The sequence below is a fragment of the Diadema setosum genome, chromosome 1 (genome assembly GCF_964275005.1).
Source record: "Diadema setosum chromosome 1, eeDiaSeto1, whole genome shotgun sequence".
NCBI classification, from domain to species: Eukaryota; Metazoa; Echinodermata; class Echinoidea; order Diadematoida; family Diadematidae; genus Diadema; species Diadema setosum.
In genome coordinates this window covers 8,586,381-8,603,456 of record NC_092685.1, presented here as the reverse complement: position 1 = coordinate 8,603,456, position 17,076 = coordinate 8,586,381, and the positions used below count along the sequence as shown (strand labels likewise).

The window sequence follows — 17,076 nt, the reverse complement described above, 5'->3', positions numbered from 1 at the left end:
AGTGGCAATTCGCAAAAATTTCATGCTATGATTAAAAAGGTCGTCTGCTCTGAATCTCGAAAAATTTATGCCCCTAAAAAGACCGTCTGCTCTAATACGAGAAAATTTCATGCCACAGAAAAGCATATCTGCTCCATTTCACAAAAGCTTTGTGCCTCAAAATTTTTTTTTTTTGCTTTACAGTAAAAGAAACTGTTTGCTGTTATGAGAGCCTGTTTGCATTTTCGTTTTAGAATACCGAGGCTTAAAACTTTGAGAATTTCTTAAATTATCACCTATAACATGCAACCATGACTTCATAAAGTTTGCATGCCTTTTTATATGAAAACAAAATGTTAGATTACAAAGTTATAGCTGATACATCAATCAATTTCTCAATGTTGTGATTATTGTTCTCCGTGACAACTTACCCTGCTACGCATTCTGATATCACAGATATTGTGATGTGTGATGCACATTTTAAGATTAATACCTTGTCTTTTTAGAGGCTGCACAGCCTTTCAATATGGGAAGGTACTCCCCCTCCCCCCCCCCCCCCCCGCCAATATCTCTGCATAATCTCCGTGACCCCATTCCTGTATGCAGCGTCATGGTTATCTGATCATCGATGACCTTTGGCAATAATGAACCTGCTTTGTCCCTCCTTTGTTTTGTGCTTATCAGGGGCAGACGCAGCCCTCCTTATGTGTTCATAACATGCACTTATGACATTGTTGTTCAAATGCTCAGCCATTGTTTCTGCATGGTTGAAGAGAAAAGGCAAGTTTTCCTCTGGGCATATCCCAGGAGATAGCCGTGTCCAGATGGATTTCATGTCATATTGCCATTTGAGGGGAATCACAGGAGACTTTCCTTTATTTTTTGTCCCCTCTGTTTCATCATTGCGGCAAACACCTCCCAGATTGTAATGTAATTGGAATTCATGTTCATCATGTGCCATGAGGATGGCTTTCTGTGGAGGCCTGGTGCAAATGACTGCCTAGTCTACAGTGTAGCTTATGAAATGCCATTTCCTCCCCCTGTAATTTTTTTTTTTTGTCTCTATGATTCTATCACCCTCTCACCTCCCATGATTGCCTCAAATGTGTTTGCTGGACACACACACACACACACACACACACACACACACACACACGTTGATAGTCATAGCCTGCATGTAGATCTTGCGATTGTTTTTGTTTTTTTTTTTTCCCCCCTAGAAGTTCCATGTAGTTTCATCAGGAGTACCACATTACAAAAGGCCAGAGACTCCAACCCAAAGCACCTTCTGATCTGGAGATTCTCCCGCCTGAAACCCCTAGCAAACGGGAGACTCGAACTTGATGTGTGCGAAGCGCAAAGTTCCTAGGGTTCTAGATGCTCTCTTGTGCTATCTAAGGCTTATTTTTTCAACATACGATAGAAATAAGTAAGAAATCCCTTCCAACGGGAGACAAAGAGCCAGGGCGGGAGAAATTAGATCTCAAACGGGAGAACGGGAGATTTTGCAAAAATGGGTTTTCGGCGGGAGATCTCCCATCGAAAACGGGAGAGTTGGAGTCTCTGAAAGGCTGACATTAATGTGTATTCTATACATGAAACTTTATAAGTACTTATAATAGTGTTAGCTTAGTGCGTAGTGCAGCAATGTTTGAATCTCCAAGGGTAATGATCACCGGGTTGCAGTTGGAGTGTCCAGTTATATCTGACATTCTGCAGTGCTACATACTGTTGCCTTTAAACTTGTCAACATCTCTCATTCTCTCTCTCTATTCCATCTCTATTCTCTCTCCCACTGTCTCCTGTATGTGTGTGTTTATGTTTGTCTGTCTTTCGCTCTCTCTCTCTCTCTCACTGTCCCTATGTGTGTGTGTGTGTGTGTGTGTGTGTGTGCGTGTGTGTGTCTGTCTGTCCCATTTATCTCTGCAGGGTTTCTCAACGGCCTGGACACTCTGAGATTCTCGCGCGGTCACATGGACGAATTCCTCACTGTACCCCCGGCTGGCTGCAAGGACGATGACAACATCAGGTACACACGCTGTCACTGACCCATGGGAACAATATACATACAAGCATTATGTGTTGACATTCAAAACGTTTTTACTTCTTTTACATTGTAGACCTACACATGTGCAGAGTTTAAGTAGTGTTCAACCTCTTTAGTTTGTAGTTAGCTTTATAGTAAAGTTCACCTCAACCCAATGAGAGACTAAGTGAGCTTTATGATTTCTGTTTTACCTGATGTCAGTTTCATATTTTTCAATATGTTTCAAAAGATACTGTTGAAAGAAACTGATCAAGTGTCACGTTTGCAGTATATTACAAAAATCATCTTTTGCCAAGACCATAACCTGTAATGTGTCAACACTGTTATTGCAACATCCTGTAAAGTGTGTACTGTAAAGGATTTGACCATTTTTGCTTCAACAGGTTTTACCCATCAAGTCCCCCAAACCACATTTTTGTGGTTAGGTGGACTTGATGGGTAATTTCTTTCAGTTCAGTCAATTGTTGATTAAATGTAATTATTTTGGTCAGATTCTTTCAAAAGCCCCTCAATAGTTCAGTTATGACTACATAAGTTTTGAATGGGCAACACATTGTAGAAGACTAAAATTCCTGTTGCCCTCTCGATGTGGCAATTTTTGTTTGGAAATTTATATCTTATTTTTTGCCGATGCTGATTTTTTGCTGATGGAATGAATTAAGTAATTCCATCTATGCTTTCTCTCATAAAAGATACACATAGATATGCAGAGATGTCAGTGTTATCATAACTAGATGATAATTTCTGCAGCAAAAATTTCTGAAGACTTGATAGGTTACATTCTGACTGCCAATAAGGGCTTTCGGTTACTCTATACAGAATATATTTAGTGAGTCTTGCTTTTGGTTTATCGGAACTTCAAAGTCACAATTTTGTTAAAATTCTTAAGATTTAGAAAATTTTTACTACCTGCTACATTGATCTATCCAAGATAAAATGAAACAGCAAAGACTTCCATGTAATGAAGTCATTCCTGTAAGTAGAAACTGCAAGTTCATACGAAGTCTTTCTTTGATTCCTACAGTGAAGTGGCATATGAGACTGGATCAGTTGCATTGTATGCCAGATCGCTGTGGAGAGCAGAGCTGATCATGAAGAAGTGAGTATTTCACGCCATTGTAAACTTTCCTCCTCCCCCCCCCCTCTTTCCGCCTCTAGCCCTCTTTTCTGTTGTAGTCTTTATGTCATATATGTTCTAGTATCATTTGCTTTAAGCCATTTCAGACAGTTTGATCTCTATGTGGCACATTATCTAAATACCTCTGTGTACGAGTACTCAAGAATACGCTTTTGAAAATATTAGTCCACCTACAGATAGGATTACTGCCCTTCTTACATTGTTTTATATTGACAACACTCTTTCTCTTGGCTATGTGTGAAAGACTTACACCTCTTTTTAGAAAGAACAACAACATTTATTTTAGTCTTTGTGATGGTTTTAACTCTCATTTTGAAGAAATACAATTGTAGTCACCCATCTGTGTGTGTGAATGCACCACGTGCATCAATACACGTGTACCTCTCATGAAGCCAAATTGACTGGAAATAGTTGGACATGTGCAACATTCATGGTATACAAATAGTGAATGGTCAAGAATGCGATGGTACAAGGTTTTGCATGAGGTAAAAGATAGAGGCGCTCTATTCAACGAGGTTAAGGCGAGTTGAATAGTGCACCTCATCTTTCACCAATTTCGAATTCTTGTTCCATTGCACGTGTGAAGACCATACACTTGATTATGTTTTATACAACACCTCAGACATGAACAGATGTGGTCCATACAGATTCTTGAATTTAGCCCAGAAATGACAGCCATTTTATGTGAAAAGCAAATGAGTAGCACAGTCACATTCAGCTGTGTATTGTGTGTATGTATGCGAAGCGGATTGGTTGAAGTTGTTTACAAAATTGAGTGACAAAATGCACTTGTAAGCATGCTTGTTATTGTTGAGTGAGTGTGGCAGTTGTTTATGGTGACATCAGAGCCATGTAGTGGTACAAAGACATTGAGTCAATTGTGAGTTTAACACAGGAGTCAGTGGACTTTGGTGACGTCAGCCGTGCGATATCCATTTTTGCTAAAACAAAACTGCACAGCTGACAGCGACAGCGTGTAACTTTTAACCGAATGTCACGTGATGGACAATCAGCCAATTGGATAGCTACATTCTTTTTAGGTGCTCTGTAGTAATTCAGGATTGCTGACTACATGTTGTACAATGTATGTCTAATGCAGTGGATGTAACATTCATTCATAGTAAATTCACATAACAAGGAATTAACAGGAATACAAAGTACCAGGTACACTCCAGTGTGAATGAAAGTGCAAGTGGTCCATACAGTTGTGTACATTTGAAACCCTGCTTCTTCTGCATTTTGGTTTTGTGTGGACATGTGTGTGTGCATGCTTGTGTGTCTTAGTTCACAACATTGCAAATCATGTCATTTCAATAACAGCATGAGATGTTTGGAGGTGTTATGAGATGTTAAGATTAAAAGATACCCAAGAGTTTACAAATAAAAAGTAAGTTGAAAGGGGCGCATTTCAGTAATAATTGCCATGAGAATGAAATTTAGAAGACCTTCACTTGCCTTGATGTACTTTGTGAATACAGTTGTGAGAAATTTTTGAATTGTATATTCATTTTTAGACAAGTAAAATATTGCTGTAAATATCCAGGCATTAGGTTTACAGCAGTAGATGCACATTATTTGATTACATCACTAGGAGTTTAATGTCATGGATGTTCATTATTACATAGACTGGGTACCATTATGTGGCATTCCTTATAAAGCTTGGGCCACATTAAATGCTGTTGTACAGCCATTTCATTAGGCCTACAAATTTATTCACAAACGAATTGTATTTCTTGAAGAAATAAAATCAGGTTGACACAATTTCTTTTCTGTGATGAAAAATGTTATCTAACCTGCACTATCATAAATCAAAGAGCACTTTCTGATGCTGGCAAGAGACAGTTAATTCTCTTTAATACTTGTTGACAAAGAACGGGACATTTTCCATACAGTAGCTTCTTCTGACGCATTTAATTTTGACTGCTGGCTAATCGACAGTATATTGGAGACTGATCGAGCAGTCTAGGTACCATATTCGTGTGATATTCCCAAATTGCCATTTAACATTTTAAAGTCTCTTATATGCAATGTAGTGGCATGAATAAATTAAGGTAGTGTAAATGTCACACAGAGGACCATTCCACCCCCCCCCCCCCATACAGCTTTTATCCATCGCATGAGATGTCTAGCTATATCTGAATAAGTATTAGCACTGCAGTACGTGGTCAATTTCGGGTCAGTTAATAAGTTGGCGTCTCTCGTTTCTTCCTGGATCTAGCTAGGATGGGATAAGGAGATGTGTGACAATAGATGATGTTTGCCCTGCATCCTCACAAATGCCACCCCATCCTGCCCGATGTGCTTCTTTTGTTGTTAGCTAAAAACTTTTCAAATACATATTTTCCACCTGGACACTGTATGGTATTCTTTACCCCAAATTTGTAAGTTTGTATGAGACATTCAAGTTTTACCTTTTCATAAGGCTGTAAATGAAAACACTCTTGAATTGTAGTTGTTCCGATTGCCAAACTAAATTCAATAGCAGTTGCAACCCTAATGTTGCATTTTCCATCTGCATGCCAAGTCCCATCATGAATGAAGGAAACCAGTGAGATTTGCTGTAGAACTTACATGTTGAAATCTACAGGCATGGGAATGCCATTACAATTTGTCCAGATGCCTGTTTGGATTTCAATAATTGATGTTTGACAGGACGTTGTTGCACACGGCCGGGTAAGAGGAGATAGCCGACCACCGATGTATGCAGTCGGTCATTCAGGCATGGCATTGCAGCATGCCAACAGATTTTAAAGAATGTGTGACATGCAAGTTGCATGTCAATTTTTATCAACCCACATTAAAAAAGAAAAGTGTATCATGGATTTTTGCTATCAAGTTGCAAATATGAATAAATATATATTAATTTTGTATAATAAATAAGTGAATACAATATATGTGTTTTCAGCTCAGATGATGAAGCAGACTAAACTCACACTCATGCATTTGGAGATATGAGCATCATGTTCCTACGTGTATCTATTTCTGTGAATCTCCATATGTTGGTATTGCTAAATACTCTGCTGATAATTGAAATGATAAAAAACTATGACAGCAAAGTCAGTGAATAGCTATTAATACTTTGAAAATTAGACTACTATTCTTCTTCATCTTCTTTTTTCTTCTTCTACCTCTTCTTCTTACTATTATCATTGTTGTTATTATTATTGTCATTATTGCTACTACTGTTTTTATTGTTATTCTTATTATGAATAATATTATTATTGTCATGGATATTATTACAGAAGGTCCTGTAGTGTGTGAGGTAATGATACCTCCAATTATTTTGTTAGTGTTGCCTTTATTAGATGCTGTGATATGTAAGCCTCAGTCACTGTCCAGCATCTTGAGTCTGTATTGCTATTACAAGGTGAGCTGGGTAGGGCAGCTAAGAAAAAGGAAGATGACCGGTGCACAGATATGGCTTGGGGGCATGCGAAGGGTTGCCATGGACCCACAGCTGGTCCAGACCAGCTGGCTTTCATCTTGGCAAGATGAAGGTGTTTATTTGTTTTGTACCGACCTATGAGATGTGTGCAATCACGCGAACTAATAATGCAACATAGCCAGCAGGGTTTCATAACAGGGCTATAATCCACTTTTTTTTCTCTCTCTCTTATCCTCTATTTATTATAATTTATGATAGACACCTTCATGTATAGGAAAAATTGCAAGTGAGAGTGATTCAAACATCCTTGTACACCCCATGAAGGCATGCATTTGCGACCAGTTTGCATAAAGATTTGCATAAAGAAAAGTGAAAGACGCTTTGACTAGCTGTAAGAGTAATGCTGCTCTCCGGTAAGAAATACAGATTTGATCAAATGCAGAGATATATAGGAGAAGGTGACTAGAAATGGTTCAGTGACTTTTTTGTTGTTGTTGATTTTGCTGTTATTGAAGCATTGCTTTCTTCCGCACTGACATGAACATTGCTATGGCAGCTTACTGGTTGCATGCCATGCAGATAACTTGCGGTAAATACAATGTACCTTCTGCAGGGAGCATCGCCAGTCAACGTTACTCAAAACCCAATAAAAACGCTATTTGATAACATACACGATCACCTTTAAAGCTACAACATCCATGAAATTAGGAAAGGTTTGGGTCCTGGCATAATTTGATGAAATTGCAAGAGGAGATGACATTTGTCATGCATTGATATTAACTTTCATGGGCTTAAATTTGGTTGTCTATGCATTATCTAGGATAGTATTTCAAACCTGACATTAGGCTGCAATATGTCAGTCAGTTGTGATCAGATCTTGGGGGAGACAATTAATTGGCTCACATATGAATATTTGCTGGCAAAGGTCTGATGTGAAATATTGGAGAAATATTTGCAAGAGACATCACGCTATAAAGGGCTAACAGAATAAAGACGATACAAGTATTTCTGCCTTTATACTGTGTTGGAATCATTTCTGGAAGAACCAGAAGTATGAAACTGAATTTGCTCACTGTTTGTGAGCATTGTGTCATTCTCTGCTTGCAAGATCATGCTCCTTTTTTGGTGCATTTTGCTAATTTGTGTGCCAACCAAGAGGATCTGTGGCTTGGTGACGCTAATGTCATTATGGTTTACAGGTTTTGAAAATGAAATCAGTCATTTGTGATTTCATACAGTCCATCTGTTGTGAAGTGTTTCATTAGTATTTTAGTTTCATTACTCTCCTAATGTGATTTGTCCTGTTATACTCATCAATCAAGCTATCAATCTATCTAGGTTTGGGTGATTTGATTAAAGAGGAAATATTCATTTGTTTGTGACTATCTTGCATTTATTGATGGATGCAATTTGTTGGAAGTGGATATATATATATATATTATATATATATATATATATATATATTTTATTTTATTTATTTTTATTTTTTTTTTTTTGGTGGGAAGGTGCCTCATCTTTTTCCCCTTTTAAGAAGAGAAGTTTTAGGTTCATTAAGTTCAAATAACTACTGGATGCTTTCCAAAGGTTACTCATATTGGCCCCTGCGCAAAACTATTCAATATTTGCCATATGTCAAGAATGTTGATTTTATTGGAAGGACTCAATACAACTTTTGAATGTTTTTGTTCAAATGAAGCATTTAGTAGTTAACTCAGAGCTTAGAGGCTTGGTGTTATTGTGCTATATAACTGTGTCTTTTTTGTTGTTGTTGATTACCTTTGGAGGTAAATACCTTCTCTGCAAGCTCTCCCAAATTTTATCCCAATTAGAATTTTATGTTTGACAATTCGTCACATCCCTCTCTTCCCGGAATTTCCTGAATTTCACTTCTGTATGTCCTCCAGTCGCTTTGAGATGTATACGTTCCATGAAAGTGGCTGATTGATAAAATGAATTATGTTAAATCGTATTCCATGCAGTGAATGTTGTGTGACCTCCACATGTGCTCCTTGTGTTGGCCAGGTACAGACGTTAGTTCATATTGGGTTGGGATCTTGGTGAGTTTACCTCTGCAATGATCGCTGTCGTCTCCAGCACAAGGTCGTAGCTGTCTGCACCCATCATTAAGCGTGTCTGTGTACTTTGTCAATGAAGCTGCTGCAACTGTTTGGTCATGCAATATTCGGTTGCTCTGTAACCGCTTCATGACAATGTCAGGGTTGAATCAGCGGTAATTACGCCTGACGCCCCCGGATCGCCGAACAGAGGGCAAACTCTTTGATGAGTGCTCAACCCATCAGATGTGATGAACATGAGAAGTGTAGGGGGTTGACTGTCACTTCTGGACCGCCGCCGTCTCATTTTCCAACCAAGCTCACTGTCTAGTATACATCAGACAGACTGACAGGGCATTATGCATTATATCATGCATGGAGTAGGGCATGACCAAAGTGACTAAAATATTGCAAACTGCTGAAAACTAAATGAAAAAAAAAAGGTATTAAACATTCATTACTGTGTAACTATTTGTGAGTTTTTAATTTTGTTTGTCTGTAGTTTTACATATCATGCACATGTCTGAGGTTTTGCTGTATCTCTCTTTATATTCTTATGTAAAATTAGTTGCTCCTTTCCCCCTCTGCATGGTCTAGTCTACCCATCTTTCTAATCTGTACACTCAGCATTTAACTCATATCATGCTTTCTTCCCTGATTGGCAAGAATGGTGAAATGCCTTCTTGCCAGTTGGCACGGATTTTTCAAAACTGGTTTTCAGTGAAAAGAGGTTACCTCATCCCTGTAATCCCTATGTCACCATTGCCTTCCTGTTGGACTGAGGAACAGTTGGTATACCTGAGAGAGTTTTGCTAACTTCACAAGTAGGGCAAGTGTGGAGGGTTTACTGAATGATGATGAAAATGTGCCTAGGTAGATAAAGGGTTAAGGCACTGTTCAACGATGTCTCCATTTTCAAACATGTAAGCTTCATGATCCAACATGCTACCAGAGTCTCTGATATTGTGTAAATATGATGCTCTGAAAAATTTAGATTGAAAATAAATGCAACACTTGATTCAAATAAGTATAAATCTTTGCGTGACCACATTTACCATGTTCAACATTTCCCCATACATAGTAGAATATAAGAATAAATGGTTTATCAACTTTCTGAAATTTGTTTATAGATCTCTTGATAGAAGCACCGTAATTCTCTAAACATTCTTATCCGGGAGTAGGTTTTTTTTTTAATGCATTTGAACATCATTATACAACAGCTCATTCAGCAATGTCCAACAATTTCTGAAATTTAGCTACCACAATGTTGAACATTGTCTTCAAAGGTATCACAGTCTTTACACATACATGTATTTCACAATATATCTTGTAAAACACTGTTGAATATTACTTCATCTTAATGCTTACAGTGAAACCAGAAATATTAATGGCATGAAACTGCCTTTTTTGCATCATGAAGCTTGTGCAAATTGCTACTGGCATTCAATGCATTGTGTGGACAGACACCTTTGCATGCATTTTACTTTCACAAATCTTGGCTCCTTGTAATTCGTAAAATTTTCATGCATGCGAACATTTCTTGTTTTAAGTACATTGATATTTCCAGATGGTCCACTCTCAAAGAGGACCATTGGACGGTGATGGTGAGAGATTGAGAGCTTTTTTGTTTTTGTAGTTAGTAGTCCTCAATGTGCTGGCAGGGTACCTTACCTTTCATTCTTGACACCGCATATTAGTTTTTCTGTGCCTGATGCAGTCACAAACTGCTTCTATCTTATCTTTCCCATATCTCTGACTTTCACTCTGGTTTTTGTCCTTCTTTTTTATCTGTCATGCAGGTGGAATGGTAGCTATGTGTCCTGGGGCCAACCATGCAGGATTCGCCATCTCACATCTGGTAAGCACATTCACCGGGGTAGCTCAGAAGAAATTTTGGTGGTGATGGTAGTGGTGGTGATGGTAGTAGGAGTGGGGTGGGGGTAGGGGGTAATGGGGGGGGGGGGTTGGATGAGGAGAGAGGAGAAAGATGGCAGTGGAAATCTTGTGCAAGCATCTTGTGGTGCAAAGCTTATTACGCCATTGTTTTGGCTTTAGTCTGGCTGGCTCATGGAAAAAGCCAGAAACTCTGACACACACAGTCATGCACATCTTTGAAAGCACGCCCCTTGCCAGGCCTGTTGTCTAGATTTATGTTAGTCCTACTGTACATTGCTGAATATCTTGCGGAAAACGTACTCGATAATTTGTTTGTTGGCATAATAACCTTATTAAGATGGTAGTAATGGTGATCACAGTTCCTGACAACTGTCAATGATGAAGTTGATGAAAGTGATAACAATGATTACAGCAGAGATGAAATGAGAGCTATCATTTGGAAAAGACTTTCCACTTACTGTAAAAGTGGATATTTTTGTGCAACTAATTTTTCATGCTTGGTCGGTTAAGAAGAGTTTCGTGTGTTTTTAATTCCACGTAATCAAGACATCAACTACTGGAACATATGGCAAGCAAAAATATTTGCATGCTTTTATTTTTGCGCTAGTTTCTCGTTGCGCGTAATGTGCAAAAAATTTCAATGCTGCGAAAATTTCCACTTTTACAGTATTCACAGGAAGACAAAAAAATGCACTTAAAAAAAGAGAGAAAAAAAGGTGCTTTCTCTCTAAATCATTTTCAGGAATAGTCGTAAATGCTACCTGAGATTTATGTAAGAGGAGAGTGCTGAAAGCTCCCTTTAAGGAATGTTGAATCAGAGTCGCACAACTGGCAGGGATGGATTTTAGGTTCTACTTGGGTAATTCAGATACATTAAATGATTTAGTGATCATGCTATATTTGTAGATGTGTGCCAGCGTAATGTTTGCTGTACTCCAACGAAGATCTATCAGTATCAGAACCAGTCCTGTGCCAGTTAAACATCTGACAGTTAAAAAAATTGATCAAGTTCAGCTTATTGGCATCCATGTTTGTGCTGTGGAGCTTGCCTTGCCTTCAAGAACTTTTGAACATGTGGAATGATTTCACTCATTGTTGCAATGAAGACACATGAGAGTTTGTGTGATGACAACCAGTGACATTCTCATCATTCTTTGTAATTATTCTTTAATTGAATTTGAACCAGGCCTTTAAATCTAACCTTTTCACTAGTCTGAGACAAATGTTAGCATTATAGTCTACTTAGTCTTTAATGAAGGACCTCCTTGTAGAAGACTAGTGACGCAGTGAGTCGGGCTGCATCAGACATATTTAGTCTGCGCTGATTGTGACGATGAGCAGCCTTGGCAGGCGGGGGAGTTTGCTTTTCATTTACGTAATGACGATGATGACATATCAATCATACTCTCTCCTCTATTCACGTTCTGATAACCTATACAACATACTCTCCCCCCGCACGTATTTAAGCGGAATAAAATCTGACAAATGTTGTCACCACCAGCAGCAGTTGCCGTGCATTGTCATCAGTGTGAATCTTGTCTATTTGATTTCTTCACGGGTCAGTGTTTACCGCCTCAGTTTGGTGGGAAGATTAGAATTGACTTGTGAAGAGTAGTGAGTTGAATGTCATAGGTATTCATCTGTCTTCTTGTCTGTGCTGTCATCTGATTGCACAAAAGAAGTTGCTGTAGAACTGCCTTGCAGCCTTGTTCTCAACCTGTCAAATCTGCAGACAGTTTTTTTTGGAAAAATGCAGGGCTTCTTTGATGTGTTCACAAAAGTACTCATTGTGTGATATCCCTGAGGACCAAATTAGTTTCAAAGTGCACCCTGAGGGGGAAAGGTACACATAAATGCAGCTGTATCAATGCTTTATGAGTTGGTACTGTGGCTCTTTTCTTTTTAAAGTTTAGAGGAATAGTTCTCTCTCTTGTAGGATAAAGAAGGTATTAGAGTGGCAAGCTTTTGTGAAATGATATTAAGTGGGGAAGTAGATAGAACAATTTAGAGGGTATGAATGCAAAGATGCTGTCTTTGTGTTAGATCTGTACAGTGGGGTGGTACTGTAAATTTGCCTAAGCTTGCCTTCTATCAGGTTTTGAAATATCTACTGCTGATGTGAAAAGTTTAGCTTCATACAAACTATTTGTAACAGTGTTTTTTTATGCCTCTGTCAGCATAAATAAAACACCATTTGAGATATCCTAATGAAACTTGGCTTGTACATGCATGAGTGGGTGGAGTTGTGCCTATCAACTTTTGGGTGCACATGCTCAAGGTCAGAGATCAAAGGTCAAGCTCAACACAAATGCTCAAAATTTCACTATTTTTCTCCCATATCTATGCAATGCCTGAAGTTATTTTCTTGAAACTTAGTGTATACATGTACTGCCAAATAACAATTCTCTAGACAGAGTTTTTGGATCGTGAGATCAAAGTTCAAAGTTCAAAGGTCAAGTGAAAATGTTTTAAAATTTCATTTTTTCTTCATATCACGGAAATGGTTCAGGATATCTTCATGGAACTTAATACATGTGCATGTACTGACTGCCAGTGATTATCTAGGGATTTGGGGTCATGGGGTCAAAGTTCAAGGGTCAGAGGTCAAGGTTAACTCCTCAAAATTTTACTTTTTCCCTCATATTTGTACAATGCCTGCATGATTTTTCTTTAAACTTAGTATGTGCATGTATTACACAATTCTCTTGGAAGTTTTTGCCAAAAAAGTCAAAGGTCAAGTGAAAGTGCTAGATTTCACTTCTTCTTCCATATCTAGGAAGTGGCTCCAGGTATCATCATGAAACTTGGTACATATTTATGCATGTTCTGCCTGACAGTGATTCTCTTGGAAATTTTAGAGTCAAAGGTCATTGGTCAAAGGCCAGGTTAAAATGCTGACAATTTACTATTAGATACTGAAATTACACTTTTTTTCCATACCTTGAAAATTGCTCGGTGCACATAAAACTTATAAAAGGGTCAAAAGTCAAGTAAAAATCTTAAAATCCCAAAATACATGCTCTCTCAGAAAATATAGCCATTCATCCAGTTATACCTAGTTCAAGGAAATTGAACATTCAACACATTTGTGACAAACATGTCATTTTAATATTTTGCCAATTATGTGAAACTGTCATTACACATTGTCAAGATGTACTATAGACCTATTTGGAGAATCATGCATTATGGCGGAGTCATACCAGTCGCCATAGTGACATTTCTTATCATTGTCTTTTTTTTTTATGAGGGAATGTGCAAAATCCCTTGATAGATCTTCTACAGCTTGCAATTACTCCCATTGTGTGCTCCTTACTTTACAAGCTTGCTGATTTTATCATCATCTTAACTTAATGTTTAATTCATTCTTTCTCGTATACTCTTATCATTTTATGCATTTTTTAAAGGTCATGTGTTACGCCTGCAGTGCTGTCTAGGTAATGTCAGATGAAGTACATGTATGTCCTAGGTAACAAAGTAACAAACACTGTGCTGCCAAGGAGGATATTTTTTTTTTTTTACAAAAAAGAGAAAATTTTCATTATCATGTTGGATTCACAGGTTTTATCCGGAAGAAAAAAAATAATGAGACTTGTTTGTTTTGTTTTTAGCCATGCAAAAAATAGTTATGCATTTCCCTTGAGCACAGAAAAAAAAGAGAAGATAATGGTACCTTTGCTTAAAATTGCTGCATGTGAAGGTTTTTCTGTTTCTCTGTAGTATCTTGAGATTTTGTCCTGCAAGATATAAGTTCTCTCTCATGAATCCCCATGATCAAGTGAAATGTCTTCACTTAGGAAAAACAGAAAAAAAAAAGAGAAATACTCACATATCTGCAACCCTGCACAGGGCCCAGCGAGGTTTGCGGGCAGGTAATCTCTGGGAGATTGGAAAATATCAAATTTACTTTTCCACATAATTCCTCCCAAATCTCAGTAATTGATAGCTTGAGATCTATATGGCGTTACCACTGGGAACAAATCAAATAGGACAGGTACACAGATACACACGCACAGACACACAAACACACAGACAGTATATGCAAGAATGACTCTGACATTATTACTGCTTGGAAGGACCATAGTGCTTTTTGCTGCCTGTGTGGACAATTTTCGGGATGGAAATTGTAACTCTCACTCATAATTTTGTCATGGCTTTGTAATGCAACATTTCCAAGTGAATGGAAAAGATAAAAAGGTAAAGTTAGCCCTTGTTATAACCAATACATGACATTTTTTAATACTAAAATAGCGAACCCTAAAGGTAAAAAAGACATTTTAAAAGGTGATCTTGAATACAAGATAGTGTAATAACTGCAGGATATATGTTTTAAATAGAACTTAGAAATTAACAAAGTTTTTAACATAATCAGTTGTAGCTCTTACAAAATGATGATGAGTATGAAATCTCGTAGTCATTGGAAATAAATTTTGATGCTGGTAGTTAGAGTTGTTCTGAGTGTAATTTTAAGATTGAAATCCAGATCTTGGAGGAACTAAAAGTTTAGATATTTTTCTCCCTTTTTATATTACCAGTGTCATTCTGTGGTACTAGTAGCTTACTTCAAATAAGCTCTACACCTTAGTTTGCCACTTATCAAAAACACACAAAAGTTGCTTTCTTGCATTTTCCTTCCATCGTCTGCAAGTCCTGTGTCAGTTCTTGCACATCATTTTTCATCCCCTCTGTGCCATTTTACAAGTGCTGCACTCCTTGAGAAAGAGTGGGCACCAGAGGCCACTTTTTCCCAGTGGCTTTCCCCAATATCCACATGGGGAGAGCGGCCGGGCGTGAGCTGGGGACACCCTTAAGTGGCAACTCTGGTCGCAGTAGGAATCTATTGATTGATGTAACGCCACACCGCGTCGTAGCCAACAGCTTCAGTTGACTGCCCCCGCCATGCAAGCAGAGTTGTCAGGAGGGTGGGGGGGGGGGGGGGGGGCTGAAAGGGGATGGGGAGGGGGCAAGATGGCGAGGGCATGTGTATGGTGAAGCTATACATCCAAGTGTGTTAACATCCAGTGTTGAGTCTAAACATGTCTGCAATAATTATCGTCTTTTTTTTTCTTTTTTTTTAAAAGAAAAGCAGATAAGAATACGAGAGGAGAGATAGAAAGGGAAGGGAAAACAAAAATTGAGGGGAGGAGGAAAGAGGGATATATAGCTTGGTAAGATAACGTTTTCACACTCTTATCTTATGTCTTTGGCACAAACATAATTTATAAATTGCTCCCACTTTGACTGGGTGGGTTTCTCATGCCCTTTTTGGGATGTATGACAAGCTGCAGGTCTTGATGAAGGGTTATAACAGTTCAAGCTATTTGATAGGAATTCTTTTATTTTCAATTGAATTACCTAGAAACACCCTGCCAATACAAGTATGCTTCTCACTAAAATTTAAGTGCACCCAGCCTATAAAAAGTATAGTACACTTTCATGCTGCTTCCACTTAAGTTAATTAAAATGTGTACAATACTGATTACCACTTCTTTTGTGATAGAAAGTTCATGGTATGTACACATTCAGAGGTATTATTTGCAGGTTTAGTATGAAATCAATCCTAATATTTGCTTTATCATATCTCAGGAAATAACGTGAGTTCAAGGTACATATCAGAATGCTTGATGCTCATTACACTGCAATGCAATGCACATCCATATGACACAAAGCTATGGGTAATTTTCTTGATGTACACATCAAACTCACAAAATATATCAGTTGTGCATAGATATGCACAGTGTCTGCAAGTAGTGTATACCTTAAAAGTGGAAATTTTTCGCAGTGTGGAAGTTTTTATGCATTTCACATGACCAGAAACTAGTGCAAAAATAAATGCATGTAAATATTTTTGCTTGTTATATGTACATTTGTACTACTATGTAATGTCTTGATTCTGCATAATTAAAAACACAGGAAATTCATCTTACTTGCCAGAGCACAAAAAGTTACTCACACGCAAAATATCCACTTTTACAGTATTTCACAAGCATGATATGTGACAAATTGAGACTTTTAAGACGGTTTTGCAAGTGGTGTGCAAAAGATCAAGAACTGCATTTACAGAGTGAAAATGAAGTATTATCAGTTTTCTTCAGAAAAATTAGCAATATTCCACCTTACTTTTCAAGTTTCCACTCTTTATTCTTTCAAGTGATATATTTGCCCTACTTGGTAAAAACAATAGAGGATAGTAAAGACAGGAAATCAATGTACTAGGAAAATACACTTGTAGGAAAATCTGCTCTAGGATCTACTTGCCATCAAGGATGCAGGACATAGCATGCAAACCATTAAGCTCAAATCAAGATACAAGTACAAACCTTGCAGCATGCTCTAGAAAAGCTGAAAATGATGATATTATAAAGTATTTCAGACTTTGAAATTTCTATTGAAGGTAGTTGATATGTCAATCTGTTGATTTTTTAAAAAACAAATATCAAGTTTCCTACTCGTAGCCAAATTACCATATTTTGCAAGTTTCTGTGCTTTTGTGCTTGTGACTTTGTCAGGATAATCTGGTGATGAAGACACCTACACTTTGTATGTATGCAGTTTTATCTTGTTGTCTTTTTATCACACT

General features: G+C 37.9%; 1 protein-coding gene across 1 annotated transcript in view; it reads left to right on the top strand.

Moving 5' to 3' along the window:
• The window catches only part of LOC140235297 (ryanodine receptor 2-like), a 171,708-nt gene that overhangs the window by 99,503 nt on the left and 55,129 nt on the right, over nt 1-17,076 (top strand). The window contains exons 8-10 of the mRNA XM_072315328.1: nt 1,909-2,008; nt 3,051-3,125; nt 10,403-10,461. Of these exons, the coding sequence (XP_072171429.1) occupies nt 1,909-2,008; nt 3,051-3,125; nt 10,403-10,461 (234 nt within the window). The remainder of the gene's footprint in view (nt 1-1,908; nt 2,009-3,050; nt 3,126-10,402; nt 10,462-17,076) is intronic.